Source organism: Larus michahellis, chromosome 4, assembly GCF_964199755.1.
Source record: "Larus michahellis chromosome 4, bLarMic1.1, whole genome shotgun sequence".
NCBI classification, from domain to species: domain Eukaryota; kingdom Metazoa; phylum Chordata; class Aves; order Charadriiformes; family Laridae; genus Larus; species Larus michahellis.
In genome coordinates, this window is record NC_133899.1 from 22,188,541 (window position 1) to 22,203,784 (window position 15,244).

Consider the following 15,244-nt stretch of genomic DNA (forward strand, 5'->3'; position numbering starts at 1 on the left):
CTGGGTCAGCCCCGCCCCTTCCTCTCGCCCGGCCTTGGGGGCGGGCCGCCTGCCGGCTGATGCAATGAGGGGGCACGGCGGCCACGTGACGCGGGCGGGATGAAGCCGGGCAGGGAGCCGCCATTTTAGGAGTTACCAGTATGGCGGGGTTGGGGGTCTGATGTGGGGCAAGGGACACTGAGGAGGATGGGACCGTCAGGGTCCTCCAGCCCCTCCTCGCTGCAGCACCATGAGGCCTTGGCCACAGCAGGGGGCTGCAAAAGGCTCAAGGCTGAGAAGGGGATGTGGGGAAGAGGGAGATGGCAAGGGATGGTGGGTGAAGCAGCTGCTGGGGTGGTGACCAAAGCCCCTGCGGGCTTCCCTGATGGTGGGCATAATAACTACAAGGCCCTTGCATGGGTCTCAGGGGACAAGCTGAGAGAGTTGACAGGCTGAGAGAGTTAGGGTTGTTCAGCCCGGAGAAGAGAAGGCTCTGGGGAGACCTTAGAGTGACCTTCCAGTCCCCGAAGGGGGCCTACAGGAGAGCTGGGGAGGGGCTGTTTGCAAGGCCATGTAGCCATAGGACAAGGGGCAATGGTTTAAACTAGAGCAGGGCGGGTTTAGATGAGACATTCTGGGGAGACACTGGCCCAGGTTGGCCAGAGAGGTGGTGGAGGCCCCATCCCTGGAGACATTCAAGGCCAGGCTGGATGAGGCTCCGAGCAACCTGATCTAGTTGAAGATGTCCCTGCTCACTGCAGGGGGGTTGGACGAGATGGGCTTTAGAGGTCCCTTCCAACCCAACACATTCTGTGATTCTATGACAAGGGTACGGCTAAGAGATGGGGGGGGTGTTTCACTACACAGCAGACGTGCTCCAGTCATGCAGTCGGGGAGTTGACAGGGTGGGGGGGATGTCTAAAGAACAAAATTAAAAGTTTATCAAGAAGTTTGGGTCGGGGCATGGTTGGGGTATCACAGAAGGCACCTGGCCTTGACTAGGATGTAAAACAAAACCATGTGTCTTAACATGTTCTTTTGCAGTTGCTGACGTAGGGGGGTTGGACTAGGTGACCCTTAAAGGTCCCTTTGAACCCAACACATTCTATGATTCTATGATAAGATAGCAAAAAATGTAACTTCTGGACCAAATTTGAGCCAAGAGTGTATCCTAAACTAACCTTGGGTAATTATAATGCTAAAATACACCTCCCTTAATGAGCATGCCAATCAGGTAACCTCCCCAGATGTTTTAAATGTGAGCTTAGATGCATATGTACAGTTAGGAGTGGTGAACAAATCCTTATTGAGCAATCATCAGTATTTTATTGTTATAAATATTGGGCAGTTTGAAACATGAGGTGGGCATTGTCAAATGCCCAGCACCTGATTCTGCAGAACTGGCATAAAAACAAATCTCTTCGCTCAGTGTGTCCATTGGCTCTCGCACTCCAGATGAAGAGCTCTCATTTAGGAACAAGGGGGGCACACGGTCCAAGGCCAAGAGGGATGGCGCTGTGCCGTGGTGACAAAAAATTCACTGTGATGAATGTCAAGCACTGAAACGGAGGCCCAGGGGGACTGCGGGGGTCCCTGGAGGTTTTTGGGGTCTGGTTCAAGCCCTGGGCAACCTGATCTGAAGTCAGTGCTGACCCTGCTCCTAACAGGGCTTGGGCTAGAGCCCTCCCAGGTCTTCTCCAACCTGAATCATGGAATGGTTTGGGTTGGAAGGGACCTTAAAGCCCACCCAGTGCCACCCCCTGCCCTGGGCAGGGACACCTCCCACCACACCACGTTGCTCCAAGCCCCGTCTAGCCTGGCCTTGAACCCCTCCAGGGATGGGGCAGCCACAGCTTCTCTGGGCAACCTGGGCCAGGGGCTCACCACCCTCACAGCAAACAATTCCTGCCTCAGATCTCACCTAAATCTCTCCTCTTTCAGTTTAAACCCATCCCCCCTCGTCCCGTGGCTCCCCTCCCTGCTCCAGAGTCCCTCCCCAGCTTTCCTGGAGCCCCTTTAGGGACTGGCAGGGGCTGGAAGATCTCCCCGGAGCCTTCTCTTCTCCAGGCTGAACCCCCCCCAGCTCTCTTAGCCTGTCCTCACAGCAGAGGGGCTCCAGCCCTCCCAGCATCTCCGGGGCCTTCTCTGGCCCCGTTCAAGTGTCTCCACACTTGTGGAACTTGTAGATGGGTCTCATCTCTTCCCCAGAGCACCCCTTCTGTCTCCTACTGCAGTCCTTCTGGCCCCACGCTGTGGTTCCTGAGTCATAAATGTGTCTGCACTGCTGTCCTGCTTGGCCTTGGTTGCCATCGCCTAGTTGTTTCCAAAGGTCACTTGCTGCTTGCCTTCCTCAGCTTGGCTGCTGCATTCCCACCATTCCTGGTCCTGCAGCCCTTTTCGCTTGTGTCTCTTCTCTCCTTCCCGAGGAGCCTGGAAGGAAAAGAGGAAACTCCAGTCTTGTTGGTTCCTAATGGGAACCCTGCTCCGGATGCTGCTTGCAGATAGCAGCAGGAGCGGGCAAGTCTGTGCAGTGCAATTGCTTGCGCAGGTGCTTACACCTTCCATAGTGCCACCTATAGCAGGTCAGAGCCTAACGCCATCCAAATCCACACCCAGCACCCTCGCCTCTCGTGGGGGCCATGGTCTACCTGCCAAGATGGAAGGAAACATCACTGCTGCCTTCTCTCCATGGTCTGCGTCACCTGAAACACGGCTTCCAAACTTGGAGTCGCTTCACCATTTCCCAGCTGCTGGCTCAAGCGTTTCTTTGGCGATTGCCAGACCTGGAACCACATGGGGAACAGTCAGCTCTGTCCCCTCCACCAGCCTGAGAGATGCGTCCCTTTGGGCACATCCAGGTGTGACGAACCCATCTCCACTACTTCCCTCTTCTTATCTCCTCCCCCACCTTAAATTCAGGCTGCCCCAATTCTCCCCCTTCAGCTGAGGCTTTTCACATGGCAGCTCTTTGTTTCTTTTAGCACCTTACTCGCTTCTGCCTACTGAAAATTCATGTCCCGAGGCCAGTCTGGGCTGCAGGAACTTTGGCTTTGTGGCCACCTCTTGGGCTGATAAGCATCCAGCATTGTCCTCTAGCAAGGAGAAGGGTGATGGCCATGAGCTTGCAGCCCCGGCAGCGGGTGGACAGGTCTGCAGGGAGGTGGAGGTCATCTCAGTTGGCTCCTGGGTAAAAGCGTTGGCATGAGTTGAGCTTGCAGTGTCAGACATGCCCTCCCTGCACTTCGCAGGCTGGGCTTCAGGTCAGCATCCCTGGGTTCAACCGTCCCAAACTCACCCCCCAAACCAGAAGATCGCCGGCCACAGGAAGATTTGGACCTGTTTTCCTTTCCTGGTGGTGTTTCCAAGTGCCGTTCCAAGCTCGTGGTGGGGATGGATCCTTCTCTATCAGTTATAGGAACTCTGGGGGCTGGGGCTTTGGAGGAGTCGAGTGGTGGGGAGCTGGGTAATGCAGAAGACACACGGTCCCATATGCCGGAGGAGCCCTCGGTCCACCCTGGGACCCTGGCTCTGCCCAGGGCAGGCGAGGGGCCAGGGCTGGTGCTGGCAGCGTCCCCGTCCCCGTGGGCGCCCAGAGCCACACCCTGGGCCGTGCCCAGCTCCTCTTCAACGCCCAGCAGACGGCAATCCTGCCGTGTGTCACCGCCCGGTGTGGAGATGGCTGCGCTGGCTCGGAGCGTCCTGGTGACGGGGTCCAACCGGGGCATTGGGCTGGAGCTCGTGAGGCAGCTGGCCGCCAGCCCCTGGCCCCCCCAGCACATCTTTGCCACCTGCCGTGACCCCGAGGGTCCGAGAGGGAAGGTCAGTGTGGGTGCGGGGAATGGGGACAGTCCTGAGCCAGGCGGGCCAAGGGAATTGGTGGCCCCGGCAGCTTTGCTGGATCGGGGGGGTCTGGCAGTGGCTGACCCAGCTGGGTGGGATGAACGCTGGAGGGGCAGATGTGGTGCCCATGTCCTCGGTGCTCACTGCTGGCCGTGATGGCTGGTCAACTCCTTCTCCCAGGGGATCACCTGGGAGGTGGGATCACCCAGGACAGGGAGGCAGCGCCTGAGCAGAGTGGCAACCCTTCTCCTGCCAGCCGTGGGGATGTCACCATACCCCGTCTGTTGGGAACAGCCCCCCGTATGCCTTCCCCAGCAAAATCAAAGCCAGCCTGGCCTGGCTCCAGATGGAGTGACCTGGGAGCAGGGGTGGGAGACCTAGCCATGCTGCTGGTGACTTCTAACCTCCTCCCTTGCCCCATCACTTTGTTTCCAGGCCCTGCGAGACTTAGCTGCCCAGCACCCCAGCATCAAACTGGTCCAGCTAGGTATGGAGCAATCTCCCTCCTTGTACCCGACATTACTTCCAGCCCTCCGCTCGCGTCGGGGATGGGACCAGGGGTGGCTTTGCCGGGCAGCCTGCCTTCACGCTGCGCTTGCCAGGCAGCTCCAGGCCTGCCAGGCGGGGAGGGATGGGAGGGATGGGCACACATCTGGGCAGGATGGGCACACATCTGGGCAGGCTTCCCCCTCCACACGGAGCTGCCCTCTGGCTGGAAGCAGTCAAACCAGCTTTGGAGCCAGGTAGAGATGGGTCCGGACACTTTGGCTGAGCAAGTTTCCTGGGCGTTATGGTTTGAGAAAACCTGTAACAATTTATTGTCGTTTAGACAATTATTCTCTCACCCGATGAGCCCTCCCCCCTCGGGAAGGGGAACTGGGGAAAACAAGGAAACAGGAGAGTTGAAATATAAATAGATTTAATAGGATAAGACTAAATAATTAACATTAATACTAAGGAACCAGTACTAATCCCAATACTAATATAAGATACGCAAGAATTACACTCAGCAGGAAGCCGTGCACTCCCCGCAGGGACAGCCAATGTGGGACCTTGCGAGTGCTGCGGCTTCAGGAGGAAGGGAAGGGCTCAGGGCTCCGGCACCGGGGCAAGGAGTGCTCAGGATGGCAGCCAGCAAGGGAGAGACAAAACTCCTCAGCAAACTTTTCTGATTTCTATGGAATGTGCCGTTCATGGTATGAAATACTCCTGGTGGCAGCTTGGGGCAAGTGCCCGAGTCTCGCTCCTCCTCGTCCCCGCACTATGGCAAGGCTCGAAAACACTGACATCTTGAATCCCACATCCCATAGCTGGCTATAAAGTAAATATTTTCCCAAATTCAGACACTAGAATCTGAAGTGGAGTTCTCCCAAGCATTAGAAGAGAAGTTAGTCCTATGTCGCTCAACCCAAGACAACGGGAAAGGAATGAGCTCTGTTCTCAAAGATGCTAAATAGGGCACCTGAGTTTTGGGGCTGGGACACGCAGGTTCACAAAGCGAAGCAAGGCAGGGCACAGCAAGCAAACTTACTGGATGGTTCCTACGTGGGAGGGTTGGTTTGGGGTCTGCTTGGAGGTGGCCGTGGTCGGCATTTCCTTTGCTGCTGGTGAAAAAGGGAGAAAAGAAATAGGTTAAAAGGATGCACACGCGAAATCTGACCTCGTGGTGGTGTTGGTGGCGGTATCCCAGATTGATGCTCCGGTTTGGGATGTCCGCATCCTGGACTGGGGAGGTGACCTTTCCCTGCTCGCATGGAGGCAGGCCAGAGTGGGTGGCCGTTGTCAGCAGCACTGGGGACCAGCAGGCGAAGGTGACAAACGGACCTGGACAGCACAGGGGTTTGGGGGAGAAAAGGGAGAGCAGCCAGGGCAGCCCCTGTTGTTGCCAAAGTTGGGATATTCACAGGCAGGAAGCTTTTTCCAGGGTGCTGGGCAGGGATGGAGACTTGCTGGAGAGGACAGCATTGGAGGGAAGCATGGGGAGATAAGGACCACCAGGCTGAGGATCATGGTTTCCTGCAGATGTGTCTTGGGGAGACAGGCGGCGGTGTCTGAGAGAGCAGGGCTGCTCACAGCCACTTTTTTTTTTTAAGAAGAGTCGGACAAAAAACCCCATCCAAACCCAAAAGAAGCATTTTAGGGAAGCGTTTGCACATGAATTGCCATCACTGTAATAAGTGAGGTGGGAAACAGCCAGAGCTTCTAAATACTTCTGAGTATTTCGTTAGAACCAATAATAAGAAAACTGAATCAAGGCAATGCAAAGACCGTAGCAGTCTCAACCTACCTATTTATTTGTTTAAAAACATCTGAAAAATTCAAGTCAATTTTAGCTTTTCTTAGCAAAGAAAGGATTCCTGAAGTCAGGCTTTTCTAAACAGAGGCATCAAATCTCTCTCTTATTATTAAACAGATTATCAAAGTATAACATGTTCTTTGTAATAAAAAATAGCATCTTTAAAATTACCTGTGAGCCCCAACCTCGTGATGAGCGTGCTTACTTTGCTCACCAAAGGACGGCCACTACAAAAGGGACACCTCAAAGGGCTGACCACTGAATAAATAACCTTTACTAAAACACATGCACCCCAAAAACCAGATTTATTTCTTCCAAGGAGATGAGAGTTCGCTCCTTGACCCAGCACTAGGAACATACAATCATGGAATGTGTTGGGTTGGAAGGGACCTCTAAAGCCCATCTAGTCCAACCCCCCTGCAGTGAGCAAGGACATCTTCAACTAGATCAGGTTGCTCAGAGCCTCATCCAGCCTGGCCTTGAATGTCTCCAGGGATGGGGCCTCCACCACCTCTCTGGCCAACCTGGGCCAGTGTCTCACCACCCTCAGTGTAAAGAACTTCTTCCGAATGTCTCATCTAAACCCACCCTGCTCTAGTTTAAACCATTGCCCCTCGTCCTATGGCTACGTGCCCTTGCAAACAGCCCCTCCCCAGCTCTCCTGGAGCCCCTTCAGGTACTGGAAGGCTGCTGTAAGGTCTCCCCAGAGCCTTCTCTTCTCCAGGCTGAACCCCCCCAACTCTCTCAGCCTGTCTTCACAGCAGAGGGGCTCCAGCCCTCAGATCATCTTCGTGGCCTCCTCTGGACCTGCTCCAACATGTCCATGTCCTTCTTGTGCTGAGGGCTCCAGAGCTGGACACAGTATTGCAGGTGGGGTCTCACCAGAGCAGAGTAGAGGGACAGAAACACCTCTCTGGATCTGCTGGCCACGCTGCTTTTGATGCAGCCCAGGATGCAACTGGCCTTCTGGGCTGCAAGGGCACATGCTGGTCCCGCACGCCCGGCCCCTTGGAGCAATGACTCAGGGTGTCCAAACAGAGCAATTAATCATTCACCAAAGTGACTGAAAGATCCCTCACACGTGATGGGGTGACGGAGCCTTGAACTCCATTCAATCTCTACCCAAAGAGAAGTCACTAAACAGCACCCTGTGATATGTCCTGCACCTGGCCGTGCGTGTCCTCTTGAATCCCCGGGCTCCATCCCCTCACGTACGGCAGACCCACGCCAGATTGTCTCATCAAATTCCCCCAAAATGTTTTCGTGAGACCTCTACGAACTTCTGTGCTGCACAAGGCAAGGCGGTACAAGTCGTGGGCCACTCACATACTTGCTTACCGCCGTAAAGCCACCGGGCTAGTTAAAGACGCCAGGAAAATGGATTGTTCTGCTGCTCATCAGCGTACAAAATACTCCAAGAAGGGAATGTTCAGCTTTGCAAACCTTTGCTAAATCGATCTTGTCTTAAAAAAAAAATAAATAAATGTGCGCGCGTGGGGAGCAAAAGCACACTCCAACATGCCCATACGCCTGAATATTCATGGTTCTTAAGGGCTCGGGAGCGTACTTGGGATATAAAAAGGCGATATATAAAGTTTAATGTTGGCCTAACTGGCCCGTTCCAGATCCCTAAGGTGTTGAAATGACCCCTTTTAAATCAACAAAGGCCACTTCCCTGGTAGGGCATGCGCATCCTAACCAGCAAACCCAAAAGCTGACCTGTAAACTTCAAAAAATACCATGCCTGCTGCTTTAGCCCTAAAATCCTGCAATGAAAGTGTGGCAGATTTTCAAAGAGATACCAATATTTAAAGTGAAGGAAAAAGGCACTGGAAATGCTTACCTGTGTTAGCATGATCTCAGGGAGGTCGGTTGTTTCTGGTTCCTTGAGCCTGCAAACAAATCCTGCAAGTAATATCCCAAATCTTTTATTACTTGTACTCGCCTCGGCTCATCCATCAGCTCCAAATCTTCCTCGGTAACAATGTGAAGCAAAAAAAAAAAAACAATCTAAAGAAAAATAAAAGAAAAAAGGAAGGATTTCTGCATACAAACAGCTGCAAGGCTATGGCAAGCTGCGCTGTGGAACGATTTAAGCATGAATTGTTAAAAAAGGGGAAGATAGCTCTAAATGATCAGTCAGAACAGGTATCAACCAAGATCTTCATGTAATTAAGAATAAAATGAAGGTGTGCCCCCCTAAATTCCCGTCCCTTCTGGCTGCGGTGCAATACAGAAGGACTCAAAGAGTGTAGTTAGGTTGTTTCCCCAAAGATGGTGTCTCTTTAAAATGTGCCCAGCTGATTGCGTTGGCTCCCTCTAGAAATAAAACTGGGAGCCTCAGCGGGCAAGAACCGAGCATCCCTTGAGCAATCATGAAATCTTGAATGCAGAAAGGAAACAGCTAAGCACTTCTGAGCAGCAGCCTCCAAAGGACCAAGAAGGAGCTGAATCGAGGTTTAATTCAAGCAGCGAAACCAAGAGGTGAGGACAAACTGCTGCTCATTTCCATGTTCGTAACACCTTCACCTGCTAAACCTCGTCCTTTCTTTCTGAGTAACGCTGTATTTAAAGAGAACCGTTCTGGCCGCAGCCCGCTTTCCAGCGGACGCTGCGCGACCCGCTGGAGCTCTCCTCCATTTTGCTTTTTGCCCCGGCAGACACAGTGGACCTGCCCAGCATCCGAGGGGCCGTGCGGGCTGTGGGGTCTCACGTGAAGGACCAGGGCTTGAACCTGCTCATCAACAACGCGGGCGTCAGCTCGCACGCCACGCTGCGCTCCCTGGATTCGCAGGAGATGCTCTCCGTGTTTGCCACCAACGTGGTTGGGCCACTGCAGGTTGCCAAGGTATGTGCGGGCCTTTTGGGTTCCTCCTGCTTGGGGAGATGTTCCCCGTGGAAGAGGTGCCACCTCACCTGGGTGGGTTCTGGCTCTCTCGAATGACACAGATTGATGGGGGAAGACCAGGACCGTGGGTCTCCTCTGCCCACCCAGAGGAGCAGGGAGGCCAGGAGGCAGCTCAGCTCAGCCCCAGCATCTCCCCTGCTTCGCTCCTCCCCAGCTGGAGTTCCTCCTCGCCCTGGGCTGGCCGTGCCAGCTCGCTCCTTCCCTGGGGAAGGGAAAGGCTGGAGCCTGGCCCATCCATGGGGCGTCCTCCCCATCCCCTGCCCTTCTGCTGGGGGTGTCTGTCCAGCTGCTCGTCTGCGGTCTGCCATGGAGACCTCCAGGGCGGTCCTCAAGCTCAGGGTTTGTCCTGTATTAACTGAGTGTCGGTGTCTTTGTGTCAGGAATTTCTGCCGCTGCTGGAGAAGGCAGCGAAGGGTGCGGGGAAGGAGGGGCTGAGCTGCAGCAGGGCCGCGGTCATCAACGTCTCCACCAAACTGGGCTCCATCGGGCTGTGCCTCGGGGTGCCGGAGGCCCCCATGTACCCGTACCGTGCCAGCAAGGTGAGGTGCCAGGGGAGGTGTTGGGGATGCTCTGCCGTGCACTGTGCACCAGCCACCCACCCCCTGCCTGGTCCTCCCAAGCGTAAGCACCGAGACCGACACAGCAGCACCGGGACTGAGCCCTTCAGGCGGGTGGTGCCGATGCTTTACCCCAGGGAAAAGTCCCTTTTCCCACCTCCACAGCTATTTTCTGGCTGGGAAATGTCCCCCCTCCTGCCCACCCGTGCCCCCCGTGGTGCTGGCACGGCGGTGCCTCTTCCAGGCTGCCCAGAACATGGTGACGAGGTGCATGGCTGTGGAGCTCCAAGAGAAAGGAATCTTGTGCGCGGCCATCCATCCAGGCTGGGTGAAGACCGACATGGGGACGGAGAAGGTACTGGGCTGTGCAGGGAAGAATCGGCAGGACCCCTGCTGTACCCCCAACTCTAGGGGAGGGCATTGGTGTTTAGGGCAGGGGATGTTGTGTAATGCTGTGGGCTGCCAGGACCATCTCCTGGCGCGGAGCAGGCAGGGAGCTTCAACGTGCCAAGAGCACGGGGTAGCCAGCCCTGTCCCCCTTGCCCAGCACAGAGAGCAGGAGGGTGGCAGTAGGGAAAAATGCCTCTGTGAGCATCGTGGGTGCTGCTCCCCGGGCCCTGCACCCTCCAGTCTGCTCAAGCCCAGGCTCTCTGTGCCAGTGGCAGCCCCTGGCAGCGACGCTGCACCGTGTCCTCTTCTGCAGGCACCCCTGATGGTGGAGCACAGCGTGCAGGGCATTTTGAACGTGCTGGCCAGCCTCTCGCAGGACACCTCTGGCGCCTTCCTCGACTGGGAAGGGAACAGCCTGCCCTGGTGATGGACAGACGGACGGACAGATGACGGCGCTTCTTACCCACATCGCAGCCTCCCGCTCGCTGGCGCATCCCTCCGCATGGTCACCCTGCTTGTCCTCCACCAGCCCTGGGGTGCCAGGGAGAGGGGAAGGGCATGGGGAGTACCTTCCCCACCCCACACACGACCCTGCAGCCCCCCTGTACCCCCTGCCTCTGTAAATGCCGGGAGCTGATGCCTCTCTGCTCCATCTCTGCACCCGCAGCCTCAAACCCCCCGGCTGAGCCTGGCATTCGCTGCCCATATTCTGCCTGAGTGCCGTGTGTCCGTCTGTCCAGCTGCCACCCAGCGTCCCCCGACTGAGGGGAGAGGGCAGCCGGTCCCTGAGAACCCCAGCCCCTCGGGCACCCCAGGCGGAGCACAGCCCCAGGGGTGCCCCGCTGCTGGGCAGGGTGAAAGCCAGCCCACGGGATGGTCGCCAGCCCTGTGGATGCTCGGGACATCTCTCTCCTGCTGGGAGAGGGGCTGTGCCCCATCTGCGGTGCCTCCTGGCGGGGATGTCCCCAGAGGCTGGTCGCGCTGCCACCGCACCCACGGGCTGTCCCTCCCGGGGACCCAGCGACAGCCGTGGGGCGGGCGGGCGGCTGCGGGCACCGCCACAGCCCGGGGTAAGGAGCGTGGCCGCACAGCAGAGACTGTGGCTCTCCGGCAGGGCTTTATTGATGCCGGGGGCCGTCGGGAGCAGCAGCAGCGAGCCCCGCTGCCAGGAGGCCAGGCCGGCATCTCACCAGGGCACGACCTTCCCTTCCCAGTCCAGGAAGGTGCCGGTGTCCTTCTCGGAGAGGCAGGAGAGCACCTTCAGCATCCCTTGCACGCTGGCCTCCACTGTCAGGGGGGGCTGTGGGGAGAGGGGGAGAGGCAGCCCGTGCCCGAGGAGCAGCTGGGCCAGGGCCAGGAGCCACCGCAGGGCGAGGGGAAAGGTGGCAGCCCCGGGCAGAGGGGCCGAGCAGGGAGCCGAGGGCATGGGGGCAGCTGGGGCCGGGGCAGCCGCCCAGGCAGGGATGGGAGGTCGTGGTTGGGGGCTGCGGGCAGTGGCTCCCTCCCGGGGGAAATCAGCAGAGGGGCTGTGAGGGACCCGCCACGGGGAAACTCCTACCGTGTGTCCAGCGGAGGTCCCCATGTCGGTTTGCACCCAGCCAGGGTGGAGAGCAACGCAGAGGACGCCGTGCTCGCGGTAGCCCAGGGACTGGCACTTGGTCAGCATGTTGAGAGCAGCCTGTGGGGAGAGAGGGCAGGGTGGCGGTGGGAGGGGCAGGGGGGCTGCGAGGGGACACGGCCAGAGCCCACGGCTGGGACAGGGCAGGGGACACAAACCTGTCCCCAGCACGTCATGGCTGTACCTTGCTGCAGCGGTACGAGACAACTTGCATCAGTTCCCAACCAGCAGGAGAAGCAATGGAGCCCCCGTTGCTTGACATGTTGACGATGGCTGCCTTGCTGCAGCTCAACCCTGAGCCCGGGCTCCCCTGGGCAGCCTTCTTCAGCAAGGGCAGGAACGCCTGCGAGGAGAGGAGAGGAGACAGGGGCACACATAGAAGTGGCACAGGGGAGAGGACCAGCTCCTGCCACAGCGGGTAACGTTGGCACCAGAACCGGAGCATCCTCCCTCTTCTTCCCACTGCCGCAGCCAGCCAGGCTCCAGCTCCTGAGCTCCAGCCCACGGCTCCATGAGCTTCTTGTCAGGCAAGAGCCCATCAGGCCCCAGAGCAGAGGCAGGACCCTCTGCCACCGGTCTGTCATGTCCCCAGGGGCAGTGAAGCTCGGGTGAGGGTCTCACCTGGCCCAGCAGCAGGGGCCCAACCGTGTTGGTGGTGTAAACCTGCGTCATGTTCTCCAGCGTCTCGCTATCAAGCAAGCTCAACTTGGCGATTCCAGCATTGTTGATGAGGAGGTTCAGCCCCGAGCCCCCCAGCTGCTCCCTGACTCTGGCTGCAGCTGCCTTGATGCTGTCGGGGTCGGCGACTTCTGCAGAGCCGACACAGGGGATGTCAGCATCTCCATCGTGGATAGGGGTCCCCTGTGACCCCCCAGGACCAGCAGCACCCAGTGTCCCCACAGGCAGTGGCCCGTGGGCACGGTTCCCTCCAGGCACGGGGCTCTCAGGGTGTGCGCAGCGCCTGGGCCACACGCCAGGGGAACCGGGGCGAGGGACCCCACCTCGGGGCACCTACCGAGCGGGACGATAACCAGGTTGGGGTGCTTGGAGGCCAAATTCTGTAACTCCTGCAAGAGAGGGACTGCGTGGGCACGGCGGGGCAGGAGGGGCTGCGCAGAGGCTCAGCCTTTCCCAGGCAAAGCCCGTGGGGCTCCGGCTCCGTCCCTGCCCGGCCTCGCGCCCAGCACCCTGCTGCGGCTGCCCCGCTCCCCTCGCACGGGGCTCCGAGCCTCCCACGCACGCCACGTGCCACCATCCCCTCCGCACATGCCAGGCACAGCTGCTGCCACGGCCGTCCCGACCCGGCTCCCTGTGCCGCGGGTGCCCGGCTGCAGCTCCAGCCCTTGGCAAAGCCCCTCCCTGCTCCAACCTGCTGCCCCGGCACCCAGCGCTCCTGGCCCCAGGACAACCCGCCGTGGCCCAGCCCAGCCTCACCTGCGCTCGCTGGCCCTTGGGGTCCCGACAACCCGCAAACACCCACTGGGGTGGCTCTGGCAGTTCCAGGAAGTGCCGGACAAGCCCCAGGCCGATTCCACGGTTGGCCCCTGTCACCAGAACAGAGCGGATGCGAAGCCTTGCCATGCTTCTCCGTTTGCCGCTGCACTGCTCTCACCCTAATCCTGCAGGTGCCCTTTGCTACTCAGTTATCTCGCATTTTCCCGCGAGGGCTTGCATCAGCCCATTTCTCTAGGAAATTCTCTGTCTGTGCCTCAGTCTCTTGGCCGTGGTTCATACCCATGTTCCACCTTTCCCGACGGCTGAGGAATGATGCAAGGGCAGCCGGGTGTTCTGCCCAGGCAGGGAATGCCCTGGGCTCGATGTCTGGAGAGCTGCTCTTTGTACCTTCCCTCCTCCACCAAACCTGAGCCGCTTGGTTTTCCGGGCCAGCGTTACCCCTGTTGCTGCACCGAGATGTCCCCTCCCACCACAACCCTCCCTCGTGGGACACAAGGCTCCGTCCCTGTCCTCATCCAAGGTCAGGCAGGCAAGGGTGGACTCACTGACCCTGCACAGCGCAGTTTGTTGCCTTTAATTGGTGTAATGCCAAAGCCAGGGTCAGGGATGGAGCATCCGGGACAGGCGAGTGTCCCTTGGCCACCACAACGGCCTGGAAAACCTAGAAACCCTCCATGACCGCTTAGAAACCATCCAGAGCTTCCCAGAGGAATCCCTTCCTCAGGGTCTGCTCTAACAACAGCTACAGTATTTAAGTTGTAAGGGTGACAGAAGGATAACGTTGTATATATATAATTATCTAAGTGTATATGTAACTGGGTAGAGCTGTGGTGCGGCTGGGAATCAGGACTGTGCCCGGGCACACACACGGTACGCGACAGCCATCCAGTCCCGGAGTGGTCCAGGTACTGCCTGCTTCATTCCTGCAGCGGTGAGGCACCGGGACAACCCTCGTGGAGGAACTGCAAGGAAAACCTCTGACCAGTGGATACAGGAGCTTCGGGCGAGGCCTGAAGACCCCCCAGGAGCTCCAGCTGTGCCTTAAATCAACGGAGAAGCACCACTTGCGTGTCTCCATGAGCTGGTGCGGGGAGGATGTGGGCATCCCACGGCCTCCCCAGGGGGTTCCTGCTGCTGCGTCACCCAAGCGGCGCACTGAGAGTTGGGAATAGCAGAAGGTACACATAAGACAGTTGGGAGATGTTTTGTAGGTAGTTTCAGATAATTTATAACATCAGATGAGGCAGGTGATCGTGCAGGACCGTGTGGGCGCAAGCCTGGGGACTCCCACCTGCTCCAGCTGGAGATGCTGCAACAAGGACTTTTCCAACTGGACGTTGGAAACCAGCCATCCTGTTCAAGAGACTTGAGCCTCCGTGCGCGTGCTACCTAATGCAAAGATCCCAATAAATTAGCTTTTTTCTTTAAAAACAAACCCGGCCATCTATTCTTCTGTGTAGCACTAATCCGTCTTGTCGTGGCATTTCACCGCACTCGCTCAAGCCCATGGATGCAGCCACAGCTCCCGGAGCCTGGGGATGGAAAGATGCTGACCAGACAGAGCCACGACTTCCATGGCCTAATTTCAGCCCTGACCTGGGTGAAAGGAAGCGTTTGCCCTCCCACCGGCATATGCCTGAACGTTTTCCGGGTTTGCTTGCTGGATTTGAACAGGTAAGCAGCTTTAATATGCGGAGAGGCTTGGAAGGATGTGGAAGGATGCTGCTCCTCCCTGGGGGGAACCTGAGGCTGTATGGAGCTGTTGGAGCCAAAACCAGAGGAAACGATAGGAAAACAAGGTGGCATTTCCGTGGTGGTTTGTCACCACGTCTGACCCACGGAACGGGGAGAGGTAATAAAAAGTTGGCCAAACGAGGAGGAAAAGTGCGTGCGCACCTGGGAAAAGCCTGGAGGAGAGCGGAGAGCTTGGTGCGGGCTGGGGATGGGAAAGGGGATGCAGATGGGAAGGGAGTCGGGGCTCGGGATGCAAACGGGGACAGGGCTGGGGATGAAAATGGGGACGGAGCTAGGGCTAGGGGTGAGGATGCAGATGGGAACGGGGATGCAGATGGAGCTGGAGATGTGGACGGGGACTCGGATGAGGACGGGGACAGAGACGGGTTTACCGATACAGCCGGGCCGGGGCGGGCTTGCCGGGCCGCTCCGCCCCGGATCCTGGGGAGCCCGACCCAGTTTCCTCT

The 15,244-nt window shown here is 57.7% G+C and overlaps 2 protein-coding genes and 2 long non-coding RNA genes across 5 annotated transcripts; 1 reads left to right on the forward strand and 3 right to left on the reverse strand.

Annotated features, from left to right (window-relative positions):
- Nucleotides 1-2,057: 2,057 nt before the first annotated feature.
- LOC141743166 (uncharacterized) lies at nt 2,058-3,384 on the reverse strand. The gene is made up of 4 exons (XR_012586971.1): nt 3,275-3,384; nt 2,969-3,162; nt 2,628-2,762; nt 2,058-2,409 (listed from the first exon to the last, which is right to left on the reverse strand). It is a non-coding gene; the product is annotated as an uncharacterized LOC141743166 (long non-coding RNA).
- On the forward strand, nt 3,300-10,397 carry LOC141743165 (uncharacterized). Its single transcript, XM_074586889.1, has 6 exons — nt 3,300-3,798; nt 4,255-4,306; nt 8,776-8,963; nt 9,404-9,562; nt 9,825-9,935; nt 10,284-10,397. Exons 1-6 carry the CDS (start codon nt 3,370-3,372, stop codon nt 10,395-10,397), a joined length of 1,053 nt encoding a protein of 350 aa, XP_074442990.1. The 5' UTR covers nt 3,300-3,369.
- On the reverse strand, nt 4,185-8,379 carry LOC141743167 (uncharacterized). The gene is made up of 3 exons (XR_012586972.1): nt 7,959-8,379; nt 5,351-5,420; nt 4,185-4,624 (listed from the first exon to the last, which is right to left on the reverse strand). It is a non-coding gene; the product is annotated as an uncharacterized LOC141743167 (long non-coding RNA).
- A 671-nt stretch (nt 10,398-11,068) lies between the features above and the next one.
- LOC141743168 (C-signal-like) lies at nt 11,069-13,429 on the reverse strand. 2 transcript variants are annotated; one of them, XM_074586892.1, is made up of 7 exons: nt 13,323-13,429; nt 13,023-13,132; nt 12,604-12,655; nt 12,210-12,397; nt 11,773-11,931; nt 11,529-11,648; nt 11,069-11,270 (listed from the first exon to the last, which is right to left on the reverse strand). In XM_074586892.1, exons 1-7 carry the CDS (start codon nt 13,324-13,326, stop codon nt 11,157-11,159), a joined length of 747 nt encoding a protein of 248 aa, XP_074442993.1. In that variant the 5' UTR covers nt 13,327-13,429; the 3' UTR covers nt 11,069-11,156. The 2 variants fall into 2 exon arrangements, with proteins under 2 accessions (XP_074442993.1, XP_074442992.1); XM_074586891.1 differs by lacking the exon at nt 13,323-13,429 and having other exon boundaries at nt 13,023-13,296.
- Nucleotides 13,430-15,244: the final 1,815 nt, after the last annotated feature.